Genomic DNA, 27,859 nt, shown 5'->3' with positions numbered 1-27,859 from the left:
TGAGAGTGTCTTTGTGACTTGCTTTCTGATGTGCAGATAAGGCAGGATTCTTTCCCTGGTGGTGTCAGATGGCAGAAAGGCAGGGAGGTGTAGAAATCTTTCTTGTTGTTCAGCAATGAAGTTTAATTCCAAAATTGGCTAAAATTTGGCATCTTCAATGTTTCAGGGATGTATTTGGTAGTTGTGTTGGTCTGAGACAAAAAGAAATGCAAAACTCTAGAACTCTTGGTTCAGAGATAACTTTCATTAGATCAACTAAGAATTCGCAAAAAAAATATCTTTTTCTGCTAGCAATTTCTTGCTCAGATGACACAGCTACCAAATGCATCCCTGGAATCAATATAGACATTGGATTTACGACACATTACAAGCTGCCTGACATCTGATTCACCAAGAACCTGCCTGACCTTACTATTTATATTCCCCTCCCTGCTTCCTTCCCTCCCCTCCTTCTCTACCCTTTGTCTTCTTAATTTCTAGCTATTTACTTTTTCACAGACTGCCTCTCTTCTACCTTGGAGAACTCAAGTACAACAGTCTCCCTTGCTTACCTTTGGCAATATTTCCCCCTCATTCTCCCCCTCCCCTTCCTTCTCTACCCAGTGTTTTCCTAATTTCCACTTATTTACATTCTCACTGACCTCCTGTCACACTTTTAGCTTCTTTCATTCCTTGGAGATCTCAAAACAGCAGAGACACCCTATGCCTAAAGAAAGGTGCTTGTATCCAAAAGCTTACAAAGAATTTTTTTCCAACTACTCAGTTGGTCTAATGAAAAATGTCACATCTACCCAAAGAACCGTCCCTAAAACTGCATCAAGACATTTATAGTACCCAGGAAACAAGACAACAAGAAGTCCTTTTTTAAATACATAGTGGGTAAAAAGAAGGTACCGGGTAACGTGGGGCCTCTGCAGGACATGCTAGGAAATCTGGTCATTGCACCAGACAGCAAAGCTAACCTATTTAACAGTTTCTTTGCCTCCAAGTTTCTGAGCAGGGACTGGGTCATCCCCCCTAGGCCCCAGGGGGCCTAGTGTGGACCTAGTCAGGGAACTTCTGGAGGGAGTGGAAGTATTTAAATCAGCAGGTCCAGATGATCTCCACCCCAGAGTGCTGAGGGAATTAGCAGAGGTCATTGTGGGACCCCTGGCACGGCTTTATGAGCACTCATGGTGCTCTGGCAATGTGCCAGAGGACTGGAAAAGGGCCAATGTGGTTCCCATTTTCAAAAAAGGGAGGAAGGAAGACCTAGGAAACTATAGACCTGTTAGTCTTACCTCAGTCCTGGGTAAGCTTTTTGAGAGAATTATCCTGGCGCATGTCCACGAGGGGCCTGCAGGGAGATCATGCTTAATGGGTTCATTAGAGGCAGGTCCTGTCAGCCCAACCTGGTGGCCTTCTATGACCAGGTCACAAAAATCTTTGGATGTAGGTATCATGGTGGACATAGTCTCTCTGAACTGTAGGAAGGCCTCGAAAATGTCTCTCACCCCATTCTCATTAAAAAACTAGGAAACTGTGGCGTCGATACCAGCGCAGTCAGGTGGGTCACAAATTGGCTGGAAGGCTTCACCAAGAAAGTGGTGGTGGATGGGTCATTTTCAACCTGGAGGGCTGTGGGCAGCAGGGTCCCCCAGGGCTCGGTCCTCAGGCTGGCATTGTTCAACATCATTAGCGACTTGGACGAGGGGGTAAAAAGCACCCTGTTCAAATTCGCAGATGATACTAAGATGTGGGGAGAAGTGGGCAAGCTAGAAGGAAGGAATAGGCTGCAATCGGACCTAGACAGGTTACAGGGGTGGGCGGATGAGAACCGGATAGGTTTCAACACTGACAAATGCAGGGTACTGCAGGCATTGGGAGAGTCCCTGGTCCCCCGAGGAGTACCAGGAGTGACAAGAAATAATGGTCACAAGCTGGCAGAGGGTAGATTCAGGCTAGGTATCAGGAGGCGCTACTTCACTGTCAGGGCGGCTAGGGTCTGGAACCAACTTTCAAGAAAAGTGGTGCTGGCTCCTACCCTGGGGGGGTCTTGAAGAGGAGGCTGGATGAACACCTAGCCGGGGTCATTTGACCCCAGTACTTTTCTCTGCCCATGGCAAGGGGTCGGCCTTGATGATCTGCTTAGGTCCCTTCCGACCCCACCAACTATGGAACTATGAAATAACAAAGAACACTCAAATCTAACCAGGACTTCAACCATAGATTGGTTGTTTGACATGCTGTGCTTCACCCTTTCCTACATTCAAATTCAAAAGGTGGGTTAATATAGCTTTCTCTGAATGCTAAGTTATGCTGTCCTTTCTACTGGATATTAGATGGTTCTTTGGCTTTGATTAATTATGAAAAATATGGCAGTATTTAAAATGCTTTCAAGTAATATCAGAAAGTCAAAAGCATCTAAATTCAAATGAAAGAAAAAGGGATATGGAGTTGTTTTTAAAAATAGCTCTGATATTAAGCTTGTATTCATACATACCTCTCCAGTCCCTTCATGCTGAGGAATGGTATTCATTTTAGTCCTAATCAGTCAATAAAGGTTAGATGCCTAAATACTTTTGTTACTCTGGCTTTAAGAGTAAGAGTCACAAAGGGAGTGAAGCATGGCAATATTGAGCATTCCCACAGGCAAAAGTTAAGGTCCCGGAAGCAGAAGTGGAATTCACAAATCAGATCAAGTCTTTAAATTCCCTGTCCTTTAACTGAGGAACAGGATGAGATTCACATCCTGCAGCACTGAGCAGGGGTATGCAGAAATTCATCACTAGGAAACCATGAAGGGAAGTGTGTCTGAAATTCTGTCACTGTCCTGGACCTACCTGCAGCCTAGTGTTAGGCACCTCTATGAAACTGAGCTTTGCAGCCTGAAACCCCCACTTAGACTTGAATGCCTAAGCCCTTGTCTACACATTAAACTTGCCTGGTGGCAGCACCCTCAGACATACTGCAGCTGCTCTGCACTGGTTTTCTGCTGAACTGGAAGCAATGTAGTTACACCAGGAAGTTACTTTGGGTTTGTTACAACTGCTGAGTGATAGGGCTTAGCCCACCAGTATCACTGTGCAACACCCACACACACTTGGGTTGTGTGGTAAAGTGCGTGCTTTTGGTTGTTATGTATTGTGGTGTGTGTGTGTGTTTATGTGGGCAAGATGGCCCCTGTCGTTCTGTAGGACTGTGTGAAGCTTTGGTCCCTGATTTGATTCAGCAGAGATTCGGCCCGATTCAGTGGCCGAATCTCTGAATCTGAATGGAATCAGAGGACTCTTTAATCTCTCCAAATCAAATCAGAACTCCCCGAATTGATTTGGGGAGATTTGGAAAGATTTGACAATTCAGACATAGACACAGCTTTAATTGCTTTTTCTATACACCTCAAGGTAGCAGGTGGCTTGTCAATGCTGCAATGCTGGGGTGCATGGAGCCTCCCAGAGGAGCATGGGGTGGGGGGGTCCCCAGCACGCTTGGCACCAGACTCGGAAGTGGACCAGAAGCACTTCTGGTCCACTTCCAGGTCTGCCGGGGAGCATGCTGATGCCCCGCCCCCCATGCCTCCCTGGCTCAGCGACTGATGCCTCCTGGACCTGGGGGGGGCACACGGGGTCCCCTGCAGCTGATTGCCAAGCTGGAGGGTGTGTGGGGGGGGGGCCTATGTGCTCCCCAGCGGACCCAGGTTCATTGCCAAGCATGTGGGCTCGCCGCCCCTCCCCCCCCCGGCACTCCTGTAGGACACTGCATCTGCCCCAGCATCGCAGCATTCATGAGCCATGGCTGGTACTTTGAGGTATGTAGAAAAAAACATGTAAAGCTGTGTCTATGGCCAAATTGTTGATTCTCTGAATCAGCATCGAATCTTCACATTTGGATTCAGCCAAATCAAATCAGGGACAGTGATCTGAATCAACTAATCAAATCACTGTCCCCAGTTCGGGCCAAATCCAAATCCAATAGGGCCCGCTTCGCACACCCCTATTTCTCTGGCCATGTGCTCTGCACATGGAAAGCTGGTGTCTGTATCTGAGTGTCACACTCCAGCTGGTCTCTGCCAGCTTTGCCCAGCAACAGATGCCACCCAGCACTCTCCACACACAATCTGGAAAGCCCCTATTTGGCTTGCTGCATGGCCGTGGCCATGTGCCGGGGAAACCCTGTCCCCTGTGGAAAAAACCCCGCGAACATTTTGGCGGGAGAATGTGACCAATCAGGGTCTTGAAAGTGGGCTTGTCACCTGGTCTATAAAAGCTAGGGTTGAGTTTCCGCCCAGGGAGAAACCAGAGCAAACACCGCTCAGTAGAGAGAAGCCGGAGCATCCACCGCTCAGTGGGTAGGCCTGGTCAGCTTCCCATGGCTTCTCCTGCCTCCGGAGCCATAAGCAATCATTTGTGCACACATTCGTACTGGTTCATATCGTGCATCATTCTCGATTGTTTTTTTTGTTCTCGGATCCATTGTTTGTTTTTCGTTCGTTCATCCCTTATAACCAGGACAGAACGCGCAGCCACATCAACACCGGTGGTGCATGAGTTCTCGGATCCATCGTTTTGGTTTTTGTTCGTTTGTCCCTTATCTGAACCGGGACAGAACCAAGTGTAACTGCCTGCGCAGCCACATCAACATCGGTGGTGCGTAAGTAAGAGACTAACTAAAAAAATGTTCTGGGACCGTTACAAGTCCTCCTCTCCCTCTCGCAACCTAACATCAGGGGATAGAACCCACCGGGGCAACAGTCACAGCCTGGCTCGCGCCCCGCACACTGAGCAAAACATGTAAAATCCTGTGGTCTCACTGGCCAGAGGAAGCGGAAGATTTTCCAGGCAGATTGAGTAAGAGAGACGCTGGAGCATGGCACTCCCTAATTGGACAAGGTTTGGGTGATGTCGCACCAGGTATATAAGAACAACTCAACTAACAGTTTTCTCTCTTTTTCCTAGAGCTGCTGAGACCTGCACAACTGACTTGGGAGCCAGAAAAACTGCTCCCCATGGTGGGGGGTGGTCTTCCCACCTCTTCACCGGAGAGGTGAGCCTCAGGTACAGAGAGAAAAAGCCCGTGTTGGAGTTTGAGATTCCTATTTCCTCCCTCCCCACCCCCTTTTATTTCAGTATTGCCAACTCATGATTTTAGCATTGTTATCAAAGTCTATGATTCACCTGTATGATCAGGGACTACCCAGATGACCAGGGACTTGCATGGCAAGCCATACAAGGAGAGGCTGAGGGATCTCTAAAGAAAAGAAGGCTGAGAGGGGGACCTGATTGTGACTTACCAATATATCAGAGGTGTACATTAGGGGCTCGGTGAACAACTATTCACCAGGGCGCTCTGGGGGAAAACTAGAAACAACAGCCACAACCGCCTAGAAGATAGTTTCAGGCTGAATATTAGGAAAAACTTCTCCACAACTAGGGTGTGCAGACTATGGAACAAGCTCCACCCAGAGATGGTGCAATCATCTACCTCTAGGTCTTCAAGAGAAGATTGGACGGTCACCTGGCTGGGGCCACCTGACCCCAGATGTCTTTCCTGCTCATGCAGGGGGGCTGAACCGATGATCCTTCGAGGTCCCTTCCAGCCCTATTAGTCTATGATTCTATGCTTCAGGAATGTGAAAAACTTAGCTCTTTCTTTTATATTATACATTTATATATGTATAATATATACATATACATATATAAATGTGAAAAACTTAGCTCTTTCTTTTATATTATACATTCCTGAAGTGTAGACTTTAAGAGCAATATCAAAAATCATACGAATTGGCAACCTTGTTTTTTTGAGTGGGATAATATCACTCTCTGAAACTGAGAAGGCTTTGCAGGAAGCGTTCTGAGTTACAACAATCCCCCAGACCAAACAGAAGTGCTGTACTTTTGAAAATTGTGTCCAGAGTGCCTATGGCAAAACATTTTCCATCTGTAACACCAAGGGTAAGTGATATAATCACTGACATTTGATTATGGCCAAACAGTCACAGAAGCATTTGTTATGATTTCAGGTCCTTGTTTATAACTAAATAATCGGACCAAAGCTACCTGACTAAGGAGATAATCTTGTACCTGGAAAGCATTGTGCATAGGAGGAAAGGAGATCCTAGCTGTGATTCTGAAAGGGCATTAAATAAACAAATTACACCTGAAGTAAATGGGAGTCGAAAATCTAGACCTCTATGGTTTATATTGTAACCACCATCTTTTGGCACGATGTGGTGTCACCACCACAGACAGCATTGTAGCTGTGAGAAAATGAAACACAACTTCTCACTTACCAAGGAAACATGAAGGTAAAATAAATGTCTGTGCTGCCCAGCTGTCTTTTTACTTCCCTTTTCTTTCCAGAATGTGAGAGTTCAAAACCAGCAAAACAAACATCAGACGTTCAGGATATGCTCAGTAAAGATTACCATGCGTACCACCCTCACAGACTGTTAGGGTTACAACACAAACCACACTGAGAAAAGCCAGGAAATACAAGGCAAACATGACCATGCAATTGTAATATTGTTCCCTTAAATCTTTGCTGCAAAGTCTCTTACCCTCCCCTCAGCCAACTAACAGTGAGTACATACCAGATGAGTAATAAGCACAGAGGCCACTGAGACAGTGAACAGGAGTGCTGAACTGGCATTGGGCCAGATTTGATTAATCAGGGAAAATGCACTTTTGTATAACCTCACCCTACTGCTGTTGCCACTATAATGAAGTAGATCCTGTGCAGCCATGAGGTTCCCAGCCTTTTTTAGGCTCCCAAGCCCCCCTTCTGTAACTTTTGTAAATTTAGTGGCACCCTCTGTGCATGTGGTTTTCTCCCATGCAAAGAAGATAAACCATCCTGCCTTTGCCTTGATGTGTGAAGCCCAGGAGCTGTTCCTTGCCTGCCAAGCACAGGGGCAGGAACAATACTTACTGTACGCTGTCTGCAGTGATGGCATTGCCAGTCTGGGCTCTCAAGCACAACAGCCACAGCAGCTTCATGGTGTCCCCTTCCATCAGGCTGGGCTGCAGCAGAGCTTTCTCCTGCAGCTGCTTCCCAGTCCGGGCTCACAGCATCTCCAAAGAGGCACGGTGAAGCAGTGCTACCTGGCAGAGGTGGCTGGGCAGCAGCAATCCCTTTAAAGGGATCTCGTGCAACCCTGGTTAAGAATCACTGAGGCAGAGCCAGGCACTGGTGTGGGTAAGTGAGCTATAATACAGATTTTCTAATTTTAACTGCCAATATTCAGTTCAGGACAGGCATAACTGAGATCCACTTATTTTGCAGTTAATTTGATCGAAGACTAGAATCCATTTATCCAGGGAATTGAATTCCCTTGGTGTAGGAAAACTGCTTGCTGGCATAAAGTTACCATAGGCAAATTCTGTACCAGGTATCCCTGCCCACACCACAAAGGTGTTGAAATAGAAGTCCGTTATGTCTATCCTACACTGGTACAATTTAGAGCAGCTAGCATAACTGCTCTAAACATTGTTAGGACTATGGCTTATTTAAATTAGCCTTCAGGATTTGGGGAATTTTAACCTGTTGCCTGAGACCCACTGCCCTTCTACCAGAGATCAGCTGTGAGCCTACCCCTGCCCACAAGCCAGTAGCCATGTCCTGTCAGTTCTTGCTGCCTCTGCTGAGCTAGCAAAAAGTTTCTACATTACAAAAACAGCACAAACTGGCAAGTGACCACCAGCTCCCAACTGCTGAATAAACACCAAACATTCAGCTTTAGTTATTGTTTAGCACAGAAGTTTGGATTGGATGTGTGTAGGTGTAACTATATCACTTTGTAGTGTCTCAATACTTATTTAACCCAGTTATCATGCCTATTTCAGTAATTTTGGAGGCGGTAACAATATAGAGATTGTATTAATAGTATATATAGTTGCAGGTCTGCTAGTTCTGTCCTAATTTTGAAAAAAAAGCAGGGGCCATCTTTGCATTGCCAGAAAAGAACTAATTTTCTGAGAAATGTAAATTAGCAGAGGTAGTTGTTTTAATTTTCATCTCACAGGTATTTCAAGAGAAGTTGGGAGGCTCTATTCCTTTAGACTTTGCAGCTAGGGAATTTTTAAACACTGACAACATAGTAATTTTCTTCTTACTCCACGCACGAGTGATATGTGAACCTATCTTTCTTGTTCTTCCTGCTCAAAACTGATGGGAGTTTCATCCCCAAAACTTGACTATAAATCTTTATATAGTAAAACACAAAACACTGTGCACACAAATCATTTCACAAACAAGCTTCAATTCTTTATTTTTATATTGGGCCTGTAGCCCATAAAATAAAAATGGGACCAACTCTTACTGCTCAGGTAAAAGTTTTAAACATGTTTTAGAACTTAAAAACTGTAAAATACAACATACACAGCAATAGTGTGCTTTAGGAAAAACTTCATATTTCATTACATGGTTAGATGAACAGATGCAGCGCTCCTATCCTACAATCTTATTTCCAGAAAACAAACATGAGGAGCTTGCTATTGCACACTTATCTGGTTTTACTCTTTTCACTACATCTTCTACACTGCAACATTTTGTTCCTGTTGAGATTTCCAGTTAATTATTTTGTTTGTGTGCATGCTTAGCAATGAGCTCAATGAGGTTGATTAGAGCTTCTAGACTCTATGGTAACACAAATACGTCAGCATTAATTGCTGATATACACCATAACATTGTTCTTGTATTGTTATAGCACTTCCTACCACAATGGCTTGCAGGGACTTCACTGAATAACAGATACATGTGCAATGCTTAGCTAAAATCACTTCTGCTGCTGATGTAATACAACCATGGGTGGACTTGAAGAGATGGCAAGTTATTACCAGAGACCTAGGAGCTCCAGTCATAGACCAGAATATCACTCCATTCCAGACAGTGCAAGTGAATCAACAGACCTATTGAGCACAAAAGAGTTTCCAAATGGCTAAATAGAATACCCCAAAATAATGGGATAATATTGGTTAGTCTATTACAGTGCTTTCAGTACAACAGTAGCCAGACTATCATCTCCTTTTTGGTACACATTTTGGAAGAGAGTGTTCAGAAGGATTTTGATAGAGTAACATGATCATTTTGTAGATGTTTAAAGGGAGCTCCTCCCAAACATGGAAGCAAGCATGAAGGCACTTTTTTTGAAAAATGTAACAAGTGGACAATGGAGGCTGATATTACAGGCCAGACTCCTGCCAGAAGCAGGCTCTGACATCTCAAGCGTTAAAGAGAGAAGCAAGGCATGAACAAGCCACAAAAGGCCCTGAAAGTGAAAACAAGCAGCTTACACTTGATGCAATAGAGAAGGGAAAGTGAGGGGTGATATGGGCAAAGTGATAACCCAGAAGAGCAATCTTTGGAGTAGCATTCTGAGTGGCTCAGGGCAGGGTAAGAGCCAAATGATGTTGCAATGAAAGTGAGGTGCAAGATAGTGAGCCTTGATTAGCTGTAGGAACAGCATCAACTTGGAGATGTTGTTTAGAAACAACCTGGATGTAGAGACCTAGATAAGTCCCAGATAACAAGCCAAGCAGGTTACAGAAAAGATGGCAGGATTGGAACACTGTTGTACTGTAAGGGTCCAAGGAATATAAGAGGGGCAAGAATTTGTTTTGGTGATACCTTGTATTGGACCAATTGTATAGCTGAGAGAGATGTTAGACAATCTTTGAGGCACGAAGTGCCCTTGCTCAGGTCTGGGAAAAGGATGACCACATTATCCACTGTGATTAAGGAGGTAGCAGGTAAGGCTTGTGAGGGAATTTTAAGCGCTGTACTTAGCCATGTTGAACTTGAGCTAAGGGCTAGATATCCACAAAATGTCAGACAGGCTCAAACTATATTTCGAGTAGAAGACAGGTCTGGTCTGGAAAGCTTGCCACCATTTGGCCAGCTGCACCATCAACATGAAAGCCAACAAAAGAGTATTGTGAGAAAAAGAAGAGACAGCTAGGAATCCAGATCAAGATAAAGTCTGCTGGAAGGGGTTGGGAGAGACAGAAGTAGATGCATAGCAGTTAAAAACAGCAGAAAGAAGGAGGATGTAATGGACTTGGAGCAACTTCTATGATTCAACCAAAACACAGAAGAAACTCCAAAATCTGCCAAAGTGCATAAGAAAGGCAGCATCAGACAAAAGAATTCAGGTCTCAGAGTCAAGAGGCAAAAGCTAGAGAAAACAAAATATGAATGGTAGATGGAGGAACTTTGTAGAGCTTGAATTATACAGCAAAAGGGAAGGACGGCAGGAAGATGCACACAGAGTTAGGCATGGTGGAACGCCAGACTGGTTCTGGTCAAAATTGTCTCAGGGAGGAGGCAAAAGAACGTGAGACTTTGGAATCTGGATTCATGCTGCTGTGAGGAAGGGGTGGAGAAGCAGGGAAAAGGTGCAGGTACAATCTATAAAAAATATAGAACAGTGATGGTGAAAAGGATAGGGAACATAAGCGGAAGGAGTAAGACAATAGGGAAGAATCTTGAGGGGCGAGAAGAAAAAAAAAAAAGTTATGGATGAGTGACAGATGAAGATTACAAGAGACAAAATACTGTAAGGGTAGGTCCGCTATAGCTACACACACCAACTAGATCAGGGGTGGGCAATTATTTTGGCCAGAGGGCCATTTACAGAATTTTATGCACTGCCACAAGCTCGGTCAGCACCTCCTTCCCCCTCCCCTCCCTCCCCACAGCTCACCAAAACTCCCTAAGTGGTCTCTATGTGCAGCCGGGCAGCTAGGATGGGGCCACAGGCAGGCAGGAGCAGCATCCAGGAGTGGGACACGTGGGCAGAGCTAGGGCTAGGACTGCATCAGGATCCCAGGGCAGTCACAGTGCAGGGCTGGGGCCAGAGCAGAGCTGAGCCACAAGCCACTGCCCACATGTCCCCGAGTTAAGAAAGTATTGAACAGAATTGGTGTGCATAGGGCTTGAATAATCAATAGGTACAATCAAACTACTTCTGGCAAGCTCTTAAAACCCATATGACTAAAAATTAGACACATACTCATATAATTCTGTCACTTTCAACATAAGGAAGAGAGCTGGTAGCATGCAACTTCTGAAAAAACGTTACTTATGAAATGGGCAATGATTCTTGTGGGTGATCTCTTTCAGTTTGTGCAATTGTGTTTTGAGATTTCCAGAACTTCCATTCTTTTAAATGAAATGTAACTAATTTCTAGCAAGTTTGCTTTCTAATATGACATCTTTAAAAAAAAAAAAAAAAACAAGTTTCTACAGCAGTTTCCTAACCACTTCAAACCACACAATTACTGAAGAGGAATAAGTTTACCCTGGATTTTACTCCACACTGTGTAATAAGGAGCTGACACAACCAGCTCTCCCAAGTTAACTGGCCATGTTAGGTGTTATTACAGCACTTGACTGCTAGGTGGCTGGCAGTTGAAACTGAGCAAATTCTTCCTCAGAGAGAGCAGACAGCATGTTTTTCAAGGGGTAAATTTCCCCATGTATTGGTCTGCAGCACAGCTGTATTTCAGGTCTATTTTTACTGTGTAGTGAAATGTATAGTGTCCATACCCCGAGTTACCTTTGTACACGTGTTGTCACAGGACAAGTTAAACTGAAGAAAGCATGCCTAAATCAGTAATAATGATGAAAAGCTGGGGATAGTTTTCTATCTAGAAAATGTCCTTATTCCAACAGCCACAAACATTTATTGCTGTATCCTGCCCTCATATACCCTTTCCTCCTGCTCAGGTAGCTTGTTCCAGCAAGGATTATTCTGAAGGCGTGTTGCATTGTAGGGCACTGGAGCATAAACATGAGATTCCTTTCAAGGTTCCAAAAATTGCATAAATAGCAAAAAACTTGAAAGGAATCTCATGTTTATGGTCATACCTCTAAAGGCTGAACCCACTATGTTCTCCTTCAGAAGCACACATCTGTATTGGTGCAGTTTATAGGCATGCACATGTTTACTGGCCTTTCTAGCAAGCCCCTTAGTTTCCAGATGTTTGTCTTTCTAAGCAGACAACATCCTAGTATACTTACCATCAACAAAAGTAGGAAAGACTATTTACCTGCCAAAAGGTTCAAGTTTTCCAACAGCAGTTAAGGCTAACATTCAAGTCAGCAGTAAGGAGCCAAGTACCCTAAACTGCTCCGGAGGAATCTGAGTCAATATCTTGGCAGGGCAAATAAGGCATTTTCTCTTATCTTTGTTTGAGATGTATTTGCAGTGAACCTATTATATACACTGCAAAAGTAATTAAGATTTTACTCAGTATTTTGTTAACAAAAAGTGCTTTTCAAATGGTGCTCATTTTCAGAGGAGCACCTTTATTCCAAGACAAAAAAAGTTCCAAAAGACTTCTGGCACATGCAGGAGTTTCTTTATCTTGCAATGTCAGCCAAGTTAGCCTCACTGAAAAAGTACCCAGGACTTATTTCCACCAACAGATCTGGAGGAAGGATCTTTTTCATCAGTAGCAGATAATAGACAGTGAGAAATAGTATTCCAAAATTTTAATCAACATACAAAAATAATGTGGAAAAAAACCAAAGTTCTTCAATAGAAAATATTATATTATTTAAGTGTCTTTGATCTCTAAATTTGCTTTAACAGTAATCATTGTAACTCTCAATGCCCAAAGGGAACTTGAGTTATAAAATAACTCTAGATTTGTCCATTCACAATATGTAAAAGGAGTAACATTTTTTCAACCTTTAAACCTTTGTTTGCCATTGAACAGTAACCACTTCCTTGTGAATGCTCTGTCACTGCTTACTAAAGCATGTTCAAAAGCTGCCTTAGCTGAGCTGTAAAGAGCCCAATGGGCAAGTTTTCAAGGGCACTGATGCCTTGTCAACTCTTGTACAACAAATCAGACCAAGCCCCAGCCCCTCAAAAACAACTCACCACTCTCATTTGTTTTCAAAAAAATCAATTACTGCCTTCTGGAACTGCAGTGTTATAGCTCCTCCAGCAAAAACAGAGCAACCTATATGGCAAAGAATACTGGTCATCCAGGTTTAAAACTGTGGTACAAGGCCTTCCCCCCCCACCCCGTCCACTGTTATGTATTCTTTTGCAAACTCAGTCTTCTGTTGAAAAGCAGTCTTCTTCATCCCACACTTCTCTGTACTGTTTTGATGCCTCTCCCTCTGGTTCATACTTGACCATTTTAATATTCAATCTCTCTGCCAGCTTTTGTGCTGCAAGTTTGGCTTGCATCTCCTAAAATAAAACAACACAAGAAGACCACAATGAAAAACACAAACAAGTTAAACTAAAACTTAAAAGTTTGTCATTTTAGTTTGGATGTCAAAAATGCAACTAGAAGAAAGCGTCATCAAAATCCCCGTAACTCTCAATTATGCTTACTTCTGGGGTTAAACTCTGCAATTCTAAGGATATCTGCTGGGGGAAAAGAAGTTTAAAAAAATTAACACACATCACTCCACCAAATTAAAAATAAAAGTTTTCACATTTTTCTGTTGTTCTCTCTTTTTTTTTTTTTTTCCTTCTTCCTTTTTCTTTCTTTTTTTAAAGCATGAGCAGCAGCTCCCTGCTGCTCTTCTCAGAGAAAATCCAATGCTAGTAGAAGTTTGCCCAATAAACTTTAACAGAGAACTATCTGGCCCACATATGTAATTATCCTGCTTAGATGCATTGCTAACTGGAAAGAACAGTTTTACTGGAAACTGAGGCCTGTTGCTACTCCAATAACTACTTTGATTGCAGTTTCTCAAATGTATCAATCAGAAGATTAATTAGCAAGTGTTCATAAAATATTAAAACAAGCAACATGCTGAAGTTAAGTGGCCCAAAACTAAAAAGACTTTATAAGGTGTACCAGCAAATAACTATAGCTACTTCCACATTTTAAATGTCAGATATTCTTTTTGTTATCATCCATATGAGTTTTGATCTCAAAAAACAGAACTTCAGCAACTAGTACTTTTGTTAGAGGAATATACAAACTAGAAGGTAGAGCTGAAATTGCACTGAATTTATCATTACTACATACAGAGAATTTGCTGCTTAATAAACAGCTCTAAAAAAATTAATCTGAGAACATGGTTATAGAAAAAAGTGCATGTAACATGAACAAGGGGAGTCTCAGTTAGTGTACTGGTATCAAAGGTGTCACTTTTATACTTTAGCTGTCAAAAGACAGTTATTTTCTAGACCAAACATTAACATTAACTCATACCTCATAAGCTTCTTTTTGTTTTATCTGAATTGCTATGGATTCTTCTATGGATAACAACTGAGTAGGCACATGGTGTAGTGGTGGCAACCGGGCTGCTGTGACATCATTCAAGTGTTTCTTATCTCCGAGTCGTCTTTCTTCAGCAGAAATTGGAGACCCAGGACCTCCAGGTGAATGATCAGGTGACGAACCTTGAGATGACCCACTTAACTCAGACAGTAATCTAGAAGCAAAACAAATGTGAAGCTGTGATCCATATTTGCAGTGCAGTTCAATAAAGCTTCATAGGTCTAGAAACAGTGGTTTATAATACTGAAAGACTAACAAAAATTAAATGGGCTCTGTAGCAGGTTGGGGTAGGCTATATGTAGCAGAGACTGCAGCTCAGCTGCAGACAGTAAAGCAAGACTACATGCCTGCCTAAGGTGACAGGCTGCAGCCCAGATGCAGGTGGTAAAGCAAGACTGCATGCCTGCTTGGGAGGACTAAGCAGCTAAATCAGCAGGGATTTGGGGTTTCTCCATTTGCATGAAAAAAAGCAAAGGTTTTCTATTTTAAAAGAGAAAAATCTGAGAAACCACAGGTTTCTTGCAGGCTGGCAGAGATGTTGCAGGTGGTAAGGTAAGACTGTATGCCTGCCTAGGACTGGACAGCTGATGAGGATAACTGGCTGATTAAGAGGAAGTTAAAAGCTCCTAGGGGCGAGAGCTAGGAAAGAGAAAAGGCTGTGAGACAGAGACTTCAGCACTGAGCCAGAACATTCACTCCATATCTGAGACAGGACTGTAGGGCAAGGGTTGACTCTTTACTATTGATGTCTTTGTTTGTGTAATGATTTATGATTGGTTGCACCCTGTGGAGCAAGTTGGCCCCACAGAAATAAAGAGTGTGTGGTATCAACAGATGAACTGTTCTAATCTCTAAATGAGACCACATAAAGTAGTAAGCTATAAAGCACTTTTTTTTCTTTTTGGAAAAAAGCTAACTAATTTCCACAGTGCATCAATAAATGAATACAACCTGTTTTATTAATGCAGGAAAATAACCTAGGGGTTAAGTAATCTTTCCAGTGCTGCACAGGGAGGCACTACTGTACCTGGAATTAGACTTTAGAAGTCCTACGTTGGTACCAACCTATACAAAATACCACCAATTTCTATTAAAGCTTTTGTTGGAATCGAGAACATATTTCAGAAACTGCTCTAGCAGAATCATGCCTTAAGTATAATCTCTTTGCACACATGAATTTCTAGTACAACTGTAAAAGAATAGCTCTAGTCACACCACATCTCCCTAGCCCAGCTACTCTCCTTACTGCTTTCTTCTAGTTACCTAAAGTTTTCACTCCATAGAAAAGTAAGTGCTTTTAGATGGCTGACAGTCTTGTACTTCCATATCCTTTGTCTAAGTCTTACCTAGATTATGGTCCTCTCCTCAATTATAGATATGCATTATAACAGTTCTTCTCCTACACATAGTATAATATTGTAGTTCTCAACCTTTGTAGACTAGAGGCAACTGCAGGAGAATGCTAGCTATTAGTTTTCATGCTTTTCTTGCTCACAGAAAAATGGAAGTTTTTCTGTGCAAAGAATTCATAAGAACCACAACTACAGATTTCTATTTGCAATTGGTTTTTCTTCTGAATTACATTTGTAAACTTAATAATGCTAACATTTATATGGTACCCTGCAGCACTGTGGCACTCTGGTTAAGAGTCCTTGGCACAATACATTTAGTAAAGCTACCAAACTCAGTCCTATCAGAACTAGTATTGCAAGTTAATGGGGAAAGAGGAGGTATCATTACCACAAGTTTGTTACTCTTGACAAATAACAAAGACATTTCAGTAAGTGGACTCTGACCTGTTGCTGTCAGGTGTGCAAGTAGAGCTCTGGTTGTCTAAAATAGTAACAATGACCTCTGTTAACAGAAATCTAGATTCTGAGCAATCCTGAAAGATGACCACCTGCTATCACACTTTAAAAGTAAACCTGAGGATTCGTTAATTGAGCAATTGCTTTGTAGCCAGGACAAAAATAATTAGGTGAACCAATACATCAGTCCAGATCAGCACCAACATAAAGAAAATTGATCAGAAATCTGCCTAATGTGACCAATTAATTTGGCCCATTAAATCCTCATGTACAGCCCCACAGCTTAAAGCTGTACACAGCTGGTAAGTCTGGTGGGGTGGAAGGGGAGGGAAGGGGGTGGCTCCCACTGCTGAGTAGTACTCTTCCAGGAGCCACTGGTCCAGTGCTTGTCTGCTCATCCAGCGGCTCCCACCACTGCTGCTGCTTGTCCAGGATGGGGCAGGCTGGGGCCAGGACTGCGTGGGGTTCTTCCTGCCCTGCCCTGATTTGAGGGCACATGCCCTGGCTGCACCCCCACCCCCAGATGAGTGGTGGGAGCAGCAGCAAGAGCCACTGAACAAATAGGCAGCACTGGACCAGTGGCTCCTGGACAAACAGTATACAGTGGCAGGAGCAACACCCCCCCCCCCTTTTTTTTTTTTTTAAATACTAGTGCTAGTTTTGATTAAATTACTTACATGTTTGTTTTAAACTTAGGTTTTTTAGCTACTGGGTTCTTGGCTCTTGACTCAAGAATTTCAATGTAATGCAACTTTTTGGGCAGTTTGGTATGCAGGCTTCCAAAGGGATTTTCCTTAACTGCAGAAACATGCCGTTCTTTTTCTGATGTTCCTTCACTGTTATCCCCATATACAATTGTGAAACTTCGAAAGGCATCAACTAATGCACTGCCACTGTTGCCTAATGTCTCTGCAGCACCTTCTGTACCAGCCACAGAACTACTTAGAGATATCTGTTTATCAGTTTTCAGCAGGCTGGCTGTGGATGACTGTGGCCTGATTTCACTTCCAAGTGGGACTTTTGTTGGGCTTTCTACAGAGCTTTTGATTTCATCATTTTTCCCATGACCCTTCTCATTTGCAGAAGCTGCATCTGTGAGTCTTTGCCTGGCAAGTTCAGCTTCCTGGTTTTGCAACACCACCTTGGATCCATTTACATTAATAGAAGAGTTCTTATTAATGACTGCAAATGCTTCATTTATCAATTTGTTCTCATTTAGCTTGCTTGTATTAGTTTTGCCTCGTCTTGCCTGGAACTCCAATCTCACAGGAGACAGCAGTTCGGTTGTCCTCATTACTACTTCCTCTTGTGCAATAACATGTTTGAGCTTTTCAGCAAAATCGGAGATCTTTTTCCCCTTGTCTGAGAGTCTATTAATAAACTTCCTAAAAACATAAGAAAAAAGTTGTGATGACTGAACAAAACACTTCTGGCATACATGTATGTAATATCAGTTGGATGAAGCCAATGGCTTCATAGAAACATAGTATAACTTTTGTGTTTCTCTGAAAACATTACAATACTAACAACTGCATGTCTGTGAAGTCTGTAACCTTAAAGATTCATCGCTTTGAGATAGTAAATAGTTTTCCCACACCACTAGAAACCATTACATTTTTTTGTTTACAAGTGGTATGCATTTTTTATAATGACTTAAAGTCAGATGTGTCAAAAGAGAAATACAAGACTGAACTGAAGTGTGCTATAGTTACCTTGGGTGGCAAAACTATCAGTTTATGTACAAGCTAAATAAGTCACTTCAACTGCAATCCTGACACCCTGGACCAGACTCCATGCATTTGGATTGTGCTAACAAACCTATTAGTAGCAAACTAATTACAGAAGCACTTTTTGGGAGAGAGTGTGGCAAGGAGCTGAAATGCTGAGATTTTGATAACACTGATTTAATACTCAGTGGTAACTTGTGCCAAAGGATGAGTTATTTAAACAGACTCCACAGAGAAATCAAGTCAAGCATGATTAAGTCCATCTGTGTAGCCTGCCCTATACCTGAAGAGAGAGGCCAGGCCAGCAAACCCTTCTGGTGTAAATACATGTTATCCCAGCAAAGGAACATGTGCCAGCTCCCTGGGCAAAATAATTAGGCTAGCATTAAAGTGTTTTTCCAAGCAAAACTGTCTTGAGCTGAAGCCCAAGTAGTGGCTGCACCCTTAAATCACTGCAGCCAGGGACCAGTCCAACACCCATGGAGCACAGCACTAGAGAGGACAGCCATAACTGTACCTGGGGCAGGGCAGCAATTTTTCATTGCCAGCGTGAGAGAGGACTGAGGAAAGAGACCACTTATACTCCAGGCTAGCTGGGCCCCAGCTCCCCAAGCTCCTTCTGCAGTTCCCATGGGCTGGCTTGGAAAGCAGTGATGCTGCCAGAGCAGGAGGTGAACTGGTCCCCTGCAGCCTGACACATCCACGACCGCCTGGGGCAGCCGAGGCGGCGTCGGGCAACCAGACCCCTCACAAAGGGCTGGGGGGGGGGGGGGGGGGGGGGGGAAGGGGACAGCTGGAGGCCGCATCGCCGCGCGGGGCCCGCTCCTTCCTCCCCCGCTCCCGGGGGCACCGCCTCCACCGCGGACCAGGGCCTGGCAGCCGGACGCCCCCCTGCCCTGCCCTGCCCTGCCTCGCCCCGCGCTCACCGGTCCGCCAGCAGTCGCTGCTGGCGCCGCAGCATGTCCCGCAGCTCCGGGAGGCTGCGGCCGTGCAGGGCCCCGCTGCCGCTGGGCGGCGCCGACATACCACGGGACGAGGCCGCATGTCACAGGGGACAGCAGCCCGGAGCCGGCTCCACCACACAACTCCCAACTTCCGCCACCCACAGGAAGCCGCCATACTTCCGGAAACGACAGCAGAGCCGAGGGGCCACACTTGTGCCAAGGCGCGAGGGCGGGGCGAGGCGGGGCGGGACTCTGCGGCAAGTCGCCCGGCCCCCCCCCACGGCGGCCGCTCGCGTCACAGCCCCCTCCTCCCCGCCCCCAATTCCTGCTAATCTCTCCCCACTCCAGAGGTGCGAACAACCCCCCCCACGATCCTTCCCCTTAGGTCTGCTCTGATCCCCCTGCCAACGAGTCTCTGGTGTTCCCCTTTTCTGGCACTTAATGAGTTCGTTGCAGTTGCCTGGAGACCGGCTCCACCTGCAAAGTAGCTGTCACAGGATACAAAGCTCTAGCCAGCTGTAAAGTTAGTCCTCACAAATATATGTACCTGTAGAGCTGGTTGCTATTGAGCTTTAATTTGCATGTGTAACAGGGGCTCCCCTGTGGCCAGTGGTGCAACGCCCAAGCCTTGAGGATTGCAGCTTCCAGGATCCCTAAGCCTGAGGACACAGGAAACCCTTGGATCCAAGTGGGGCTCTAGGCCCCAGCTGTGCCTCATGCACCCCTGGGACGAGAGACCCTGCAGCTCACAGCTCTCTGGGTCCCAGCTGTGACTCCCACAGCTGGGACCCAGGGCCCCATTGTGGGGTCTGTGGATCCTGGGTGCATGTGGCCTCTATGGCTGGAAGCCCCCTTAGCCCACTATCAGGCTGGCCTTACATTGCAATAAGGTACAATTGGATTTAGTGCACAATCTCACAATCTCGCCTCCTACCACACACATGGCATGGCAGGAAATGTGATTGTGCAGATCACACATTAGACTCAGTCATGCCTTTACCTGAACTTGTAGAGGGGGCCTGAACAATAATGGGTATAGCACTAATGACAGTATCTTTCCACTATTTTGACTAACTTTTGCCTAGTTTGTTCTGTTTTTTTAATAGATGTAAACTAGTAGCAAATTTAGTGCCTGTTATATTTATTTTTGCTTTGATCAGAAACAGAATAAAATATTGCTAGCCTACCCCACCCCATGCCTGTTAGTAAAGCATTGAGTTTCTCTTTTAACTGGAGAAAAATGTGTTCAAAGTGATGATACACCACACCATCTGCATCCTGCTTTTTCAAAATCCTGGATCCACCCATGACAAGTAATAAACTGAACCTCATGAGGATAGGCCCAGATGGCTTCAGATGATATTACTACTACTGCCACCACCACTGAATCCACTCCCAAAGCTTAGCAACTACAGTACTGGGACAGGGTGCAGGTGCTTGCTTTGAGCACCATGCACCATGAATGACTTTTGCTGGTTTAGACCAAAACAGCCACCAACGTGCAGTATGGGCAAAGTTGTGATTCTTTAAGGACAAACCCTGCTGCATGTCTTCAGCTCCTCATATGTAGTAGTAGGATAAGTGTGGCTCTGCTGTTTAGGGGTTAAATCAGGAGTGTCTGATCACAGTTGAGTCCATGGCACATCCCAGGGACCAGGTCCTTATATTTCCCTATATAAGCAGTGTTTAGCAGTATAAAGAGTAAAGCTGAGATGGGGTCAGGCTGGATTGTTGGATCTACTTTCCCTTATCCATCACAAATCTGGACATGGGAGGCTACTTCTAGGTCAAGGTTGCAGAGGTTAGAGCCGGTTGCCCTTTTGTGGCCTTGTAGTGCAGAGTGGAACCTTCCATATCATAAATTGTGCAAAATTAGACATGTAAACACTCGTAAAAAAGTGGGGAAGAAACGCAAAAGACCACAGATAGAAGAAGAGAATATAGCCAAAGGACAAGCTGGGACATTAAGTGTCTTAGAGGCTGTTTCCATCTAGTAGAAACAATAATAAAGTCATTAGCTGAACAGCATGTCACAGGCAGTAGAGTTGGGTCTTTTAAAGTCTGTCTGAATTGTGGCTTCTTGGTCCAAGTAATAGCAAAGAGACACATTTCCCAGAGATTGTTAAAACAGTTGTTTCATGAACAGGATGAACTGAGGGCCCACCCTAGAGGGACAGAGGGAGGAAACATGTTAAAATGGCTACTCGCTCCTTTGTTTGCTCAGCTGGAAGGTAAATTGAAAAGCTGAGGGCCAGGGGAAATGAGATTAATCAAGTAGGCAGCTCCCCATGAAAAAAATACCATGATCTGGGTGAGAAAAGCCAAGTTAAATGAGTTTGTGAGGGGTTCCAATCAGTCCTGTTGCCTGCATGGCTGAGGTGCACTTGGGGTGGGCAGTGGCGCTGCTGGGAGGGAGGACTAGAGTGGATTTTGAGGTGGCTCTAGCCTGCCCAACCTTCCCTCCCAGCTTCCTGTCTTAAGCGCAGCCCAGTCGTGCCTACCCCCACTGGGAAGAGCCTGGCACTGTCCCTAGCCCCAACCTGCAGTGGCAGCCTACCCCACCCCATGCGCAAATCTAGGGGCCCACACCTACCATGCCCTCCTGGGGTGCATGCTATGGCAGGAGCTGCCACTCACCCCTCCCCATGCCCCCTGGATGAGCCACAGCTCTGTCCTGTGCCCTGCCCAAGCAGTGCTTGCCCCTGCCCCAGCCCCACTCCCTCCCTCACTGTGGAGGCCTCTATCTGCCCTCCCCATACCCCTTTCCTTCTCCCATAACAGACTTATCAGCCAGACCCAGCTGCTCTCTGTGCTCCTGGCTACCCACCTGCTATGCTTGAGACTGCGCGCGCACACACGCACATGCACACACACACACCATTTATCGGCCGCATCAAACAAAAAAAATGCTAATTGCTGATACTCTCAATTTTCATCATATTGGTGCCAATCTGATATGGGACCAATGTATCAGTGCACCTCTACTCACACTGTATATGCCCCAGCAGAATACCGTGTTCTTGTATGGCTTAATACTTGCCACACAAAAAACCTTGACACTATATGTAGTGAGTGACCTGACATACACAACACTCTGCACAACTTACACACACACATGTACTTCTCATAGTCTCAGGCATTACACCAAGTGATAAGACAACAGACCCTAACATCATTACTGGCAATAGAAGCAAGAGATGACAAAAATCACCTGCTCCATCAACTGTTAGCTGAAGACCTGAACAGATGAAGGCTTAAAAGTCATAAACCATTTATACATGAAGCCCATAAACTCCTGGAAGAGATTGGGGATGCTGAACCCAACCTGTGGGTAGCAACAATGGGAAAGATCAGAACTGTTCCTACAGTGCTTTATTCCAACACCAAACAAGTCCTTCATTGGGCACAACTGTGACAGGGAAGCATAGGTCCAGCTGAACAGCCTGAAATCTGGATACAGATGCTTCAAAACAAGAGTTTTACAAGATGAACATCTTGGACAGTGCACTGTATGAACGTGGTATTCAACAAATAGTACAAGGTTCTTTGGGTAAATGTGATATCTTTTATTAGACCAACTAAGTAGTTGGAAAAAATTGTTTGTTGCAAGCTTTTGGACACAAACATCCTTCTTCAGTCATCGGGGGGGTCTGCTGCTGTTTTGTGTTCTCCTGGATGGAATAGAAGCCAATATGCAAAATGCAGGTCTGTGAAAATGTAGATGTATGGTAGTGAGGATTAGAGGCCATGGGAGACAATAGGTGCGAGACAGGTAGAGGTGGGGGAAGAAGGCGGGAAATGTTGACCTGGTGCTATAATGTAGCTGGTGAAATGTAGAGACGTTACCTGGGGTTATTAGATGGCAGGCTGGTTATAATGTGCCATAAATCCAATGTCTATATTTAGTCCATGGTTTTTTTGTGTCCAGTAGACTTATGAAGTTTGTAGGCTCATCGATGAAAGGAGTTTTGTAAATTCTGTTTGAGGATTAGAACAGAGAGACTGGAGAGACAGTGGTTGTCTTGTGAGAATGTGCACCCAGAGATAATTGAGGATTTTTGCCTTTGATAGATTTTCAGTGTGCATTCATTCTGGTACACACTTGTTGTTCAGTTTCTCCTACATACATTTAGTGCACTGGATGAGCTATATTACATTTCTGGAGGTGCAGATGTAAGATCTAGGAAAGGTGATGGTTCTGTTATGGGGTATAGTTATTGTGGAAGTGGTAGAGATGCCTTAGTAGATTTTACATTTCTTGTCTTGGCATGGTCTGGATCCATTCAAAGCATCTTGGGCCATAGGAAGTCTGCTTCTAGCAATGAGATTGGTGAGGTTCAGTGCTTGTTAAGGGTAGGATGGGTGGGATGGGTGGTTCTGGGAAGATCTCTTTAAGAATTGGGTAGTCTTCTAGTATGGTTTGCAATTGTTTGAAGATTTTTTGTATACGTTCCAAGGAGGGATGGTAAGTCATAATGAATGGTGTGTGATTTGTGAGGATTTTCTTTTTGCACTGCAGCAGTTCTCCACATGGTATCCAGGTGGCTCTTTCAAAAGTGCGATAGATCTTTCTGGAGAAGAGTCCTTGCTGAGCGAAAACTCTTTGTGAGGTGACAATCATGGGTGTTCTCCTCACTGCAGATTTGGTGGTATTGGAGAGCTTGGCCATATATTACAGTTTTATTGGTGTGTTAGGGGCGATTGCTGGTTCCATGCAGGTATGCATGTTGGTCTGTGGTTTTCTTGTACATGGCAATTCATTTTACCATTCTAGATAGTGATCACAGTGTCTAAAAAGGAACTGTTGGTGCTGGAGTATTCAAGAGAGAGTCTTATGGAGGGATGATGATGATTGAATTTGTGATGGAAATCAATCAGATTGGAGGTTTTGGGTCCAAATGATGAAGATGTCAACTATATATTTTGGGTATAGCATGTGTTTGATGGTGAAGTTCTTGAGGAATTCGTCTTCCCTTTCTCTCCACTGCCATGCATTTGTATTTTCACAGACCTACATTTTGCATATTGGTTTCTATTTCATCCAGGACACAAAACTGCAGCAGACTCTACCCATGCCTGAAGAAGGGCGTTTGTGCCTAAAAGCTTGCAAAGAACATTTTTTCCAACTATTTAGTTGATCTAATAAATGATATCACATTTACCCAAAAAAACGTCTGCGTATGTCCTTAGACCAACATGGCTACAACCAACACCCCCGATACACGGAAGATATCAAATTTTGCCATTTGGAATAGCACAGCACTTAATAGAAACCTGCAGTCTTTACAAATGCCCAGACAGGGCAGATGGCATCTACATGGTGAGTGATAATACCAAATAGTGGGTCATAGATTTGGAAGTTGGTGTCTAAGGCCATATGAAAGAGTTGTTTAATTGACTCCTAGGACTGGGTCTTTAATCTTGTGCGTTTGCTTTTATTCCATCTTTATGTTGTACAGCAGGGGTTTTCAGACTTTTTTAGTAAGTGTACGTCTGGTTGGCCAGATGCAGAGCTAGGGGGGTGGGGCACGCAGCCAAACCTAGAGCAGTGGTAGTGCAGGGTGGTGGTGGCGGCTGCCATGTGCAAGTTCCCCCCGATCCAGCCAGCCAGGCAGTACCTATTCAGCCCGCAGAGGGGCATCACTGCCCTTACCCCACTCCGGCCCTTCTTCTGAGAGGCAATGTCAAGGGGTGGTGGATGGTGGCGCTCCACCCCCACCCACCTGCATACATCCCCTAGGGCCTTCCCAAGTACTCCTAGGGGTACGTGGATTCCTGGTTGACAATCCCTGTTGCACAGCATATGAATTCTCAAAAACAGCCAGTGTTATACTGGATACTTTTCTTCTGCACTAAGGGGATACTTTTTCTTCTGTCCCTATGGTATTTTCTTGAACACTTCATTCAGCACCTATCTGAGCTCCTTTACAGAATTGGTCCCTTTGTTTTTTGATGTAGTAAACTTTACCATGCTCCTCACTTTGGCCATTCTCTCAGGGAAAGAGGGGTAGCTAATAAAAGCTGATAAATAGCAATAGGCTGTTCTCTGTCATATCTGAAGTCAAATGTAATTTATTCCTCAGTGGTTTTATGCCAGTTGCTATGCAATCCAGTATTATGTGTATAGTAAATATCATAGAACCTACAAGAAAATGTAGGCAACAGTGGCAGAGAAGAAAATCAGCTATTTTGGTAAAAAAAAATTAATGAAAAGGTGAAGAGGGGAAAAAAAACATAGCAAAGAAGAAAAAAAGGAAAATTATTCTTTTTAATATTGGGGCAGGGCAAAGGAATAGAGGGCTGGACTTTGAGGTGGTTTGGTTAGGCATTATATCCTCCTCATCTGTGTTATTTGATAAAACCAGTCATTCTATTACAGTAGATACTTGTATATTTGAATGTTTCATACTTGTAAAAGGTACTAAATGAAAGGGTTTTATTCACATAACAAAGTTAGTGTTGAGGGCACAGAGCAAAAAGACTACAGCAATGAAGGTATAAACAAAAAACAAAAAAAACCCCAAAAAACTAAAAGTGAACTTTCATTTGGATTTTTGGAAAGCAAAAACATTTTTTCTCCATAGACTATTTTCCTGTTTCTGTCTTCTAAAAGATAATACTGTTTAGTAAATAACAGGTTAAGTGGCAACTTGAGCACATCACTTATTTAGATAGTAACATTAATATTCTTGGATATTTTAGTATCTACCAAACCTTTAAGAAGATTCCCAGTATTGTATTACAAAATGTGAGCTTTTTGGCAATATCCTTGTGGGAACATATTACTTTTTTAAAAATAAATGTATTAACTCACCTTGCAATATTTATTTATTACATAACCTATCAGTTCTATTTTGATAAAATCAACAGACTGTTTAATAGGATTCTGAAGGAAAAGCCCTGAACTTTGATTTTAAAAAAAGATGCAACTACTAGTTGAAACAGGCTTGGAAGATAAAAGCCGCGTTTGATAATAGCACAGTGCCTTCCAAGTGAGCCCAACTATTCTAGATGATCGATATAACTGGTAACTGTCCTGCATGGATGGAAATTGAACAGGCACTTACAGGTGGTAGCAACAGCAGTGGTGGCAGCAACTCCAACTCTGGCCAGCCAGGGAACGGTGGTGGCTCTGACCCCAGCCCTGATACTGGGAAGGCAGCAGTGGTGGCAGTAGCTCAGGCTCTGGTTCTGGCCACCACAGGTAACAGCTACAGTAGTGGCTGCCACCTGCCCCGAGGCTGGTACGGGAATCCAGGACAAGCCTTTTTTTCCTCCCCATGTTGAATAAGGGGGAAAAAATGCCCTCATCTTGGATTTGAATAAATACAGTACTAATTTTAGCTTTGAAACTTGCTTCTCTTCCCCACTCTGTGGCATCACTCTATGAATATGTAATATCATATAACAGACCTGATGCAAACAATTTAAGACTCAAGTGGAATCAAGACTTAGGTATCTAGAGGACAGAATCGCAGCGGAAATCCGAAGTTCAGAATATTCAGATATCTACAATTCATTTTAGAATTGTACAGCAAAAGATAATTTTCATCTTCACTGGGCTCCCCTTAAACTTAAAAAAAAGTACATATTGTGCCAGCACATGTGTGGTAGAGATGTAATAGATTGGAAGTCTTGCATGGTTACATATTTGGTCATACCCTATTATCAGTCCTGGTATGATGAAATAGAACAACCAGCATCCATGGAGAAAAAACAAGCAGACATAACTGTTTTGAGAAGTGTAATACAATTTGGAAAGATTTTTTAGAATGTTCTGGCAAGTATTACCCTTTGCACACTTCTCTTCTATCCCTCCTCCCCACCTCCACTTTTTGCCTTTCCTGTTTATTATTTGTCATGGCCATGTATGTAGTTTAGGTCACACTGTCACGAATACAGACTGCGGTTCTGATTTGTTGCAATTTTAAAAAAGAATTGTGATTTTTTTTTTTTTTCTTTTTAAGAATTCCCCATAAAATTCATTTTTGCTGGGGGGAAAAATGGAGATAAAAAATGTATGAGTGGTGGAAAAAAAATGTTTTCACATACTTTCTTAACCATTCCCAAATAGAAAACAGAAGAGAGAGAAAGACTGAGATAGCCCCAGGTTCAGACACCAATATAAAAACACCACTTTGAGCTAAACTAAAATAGGTAAAGGGGGACAACTCAAAACCTAGAAACAAAACAAACAAACAAAAAGAAAACAAAGTGTTTTTTTTCCTTCTAAAATACCAGAGTGAAACATGATTTTCAGTTAGATATTCATTTAACGTTTTCATTCCATTTGGAGAAATTGAAGAAAACCTCAAATTTGTCAGTAGGGTGCAGTTTTATAATAGAATTGTTTTAATTTTCTTAAAGAAAGAAAAAAAGAGAAAAAGCTATAATCAGTCACTCAGATCCTTAAACCTATAGCTTTATCCTAATACATTTGGGGAATAATTACAATTAAATATCATACCTTGCCACTTCTGACTTTACAGAGCAGGGACTCAAAGGCTTGTAAGTATTGCATAATTTGAGTACTTGCTCTTAATTATTTTTTTCTTCATCATCTGCTATAAAGCTCTTTTCCTCCAATCATTTTCATATTTACCATGTTTTATTTAACACCACTTTTTTCTTTATTATCTTCTTGTCCTATAATTTCACCAGTGGGCTGATGTTTGGGGTGAGGGCATGACCCAGCAACGCACTTAAACATACATGTTTACTACCCAGATGCAAAAATTGCTTTGCAGAACAGTGATGGGAATTATTTATATTCTTAAAATTAGATGCGTGCAGTGGGGACCTAAGTAGTTCACATCTCTGCTTCTGTGTGTCCCTGCAGTCATGGAAGAGCCCCCTGCATAAGCTTGCAGGCTTATGGAAAAGCCACATACCACGCCAGCTTGTATACTCCATTCTATCCACTTCACCCATCCACCCATAACAACTCCAAAATAGGTTTTAAAACAGCTGTTCCCAAACTGTGGGTCCCCATCCCAAATGGTCACATGGGAATGAGGGGCCATGCTGAGGAAAAGTTTGGGGAGCATCATTTTAAAATATTAGGAACCAAAAAACTCAGCAATATGAAAACCAAAGAATTAATGAAAGTTTTAAAGCAATAAACACTTCTGATACTAGTATTTTATCCA

The 27,859-nt window shown here is 43.5% G+C and overlaps 1 protein-coding gene across 1 annotated transcript in view; it reads right to left on the bottom strand.

Moving 5' to 3' along the window:
• Positions 1–8,219: 8,219 nt before the first annotated feature.
• Positions 8,220–27,859, bottom strand: part of MYZAP (myocardial zonula adherens protein) — an 89,900-nt gene continuing 70,260 nt past the window's right edge. The window contains exons 14-17 of the mRNA XM_090029543.1: positions 18,693–18,811; positions 16,717–17,424; positions 14,163–14,385; positions 8,220–13,183 (exon numbers count right to left, since the gene is read on the bottom strand). Coding sequence (XP_089885669.1) covers positions 13,043–13,183; positions 14,163–14,385; positions 16,717–17,424; positions 18,693–18,811 — 1,191 coding nt within the window. The 3' untranslated portion in view covers positions 8,220–13,042. The remainder of the gene's footprint in view (positions 13,184–14,162; positions 14,386–16,716; positions 17,425–18,692; positions 18,812–27,859) is intronic.

This window comes from Crocodylus siamensis, chromosome 15, assembly GCF_052110815.1.
Source record: "Crocodylus siamensis isolate JL-2025a chromosome 15, ASM5211081v1, whole genome shotgun sequence".
Taxonomy (NCBI): Eukaryota; Metazoa; Chordata; order Crocodylia; family Crocodylidae; genus Crocodylus; species Crocodylus siamensis.
This window is presented reverse-complemented; position numbering and strand designations above follow the sequence as displayed.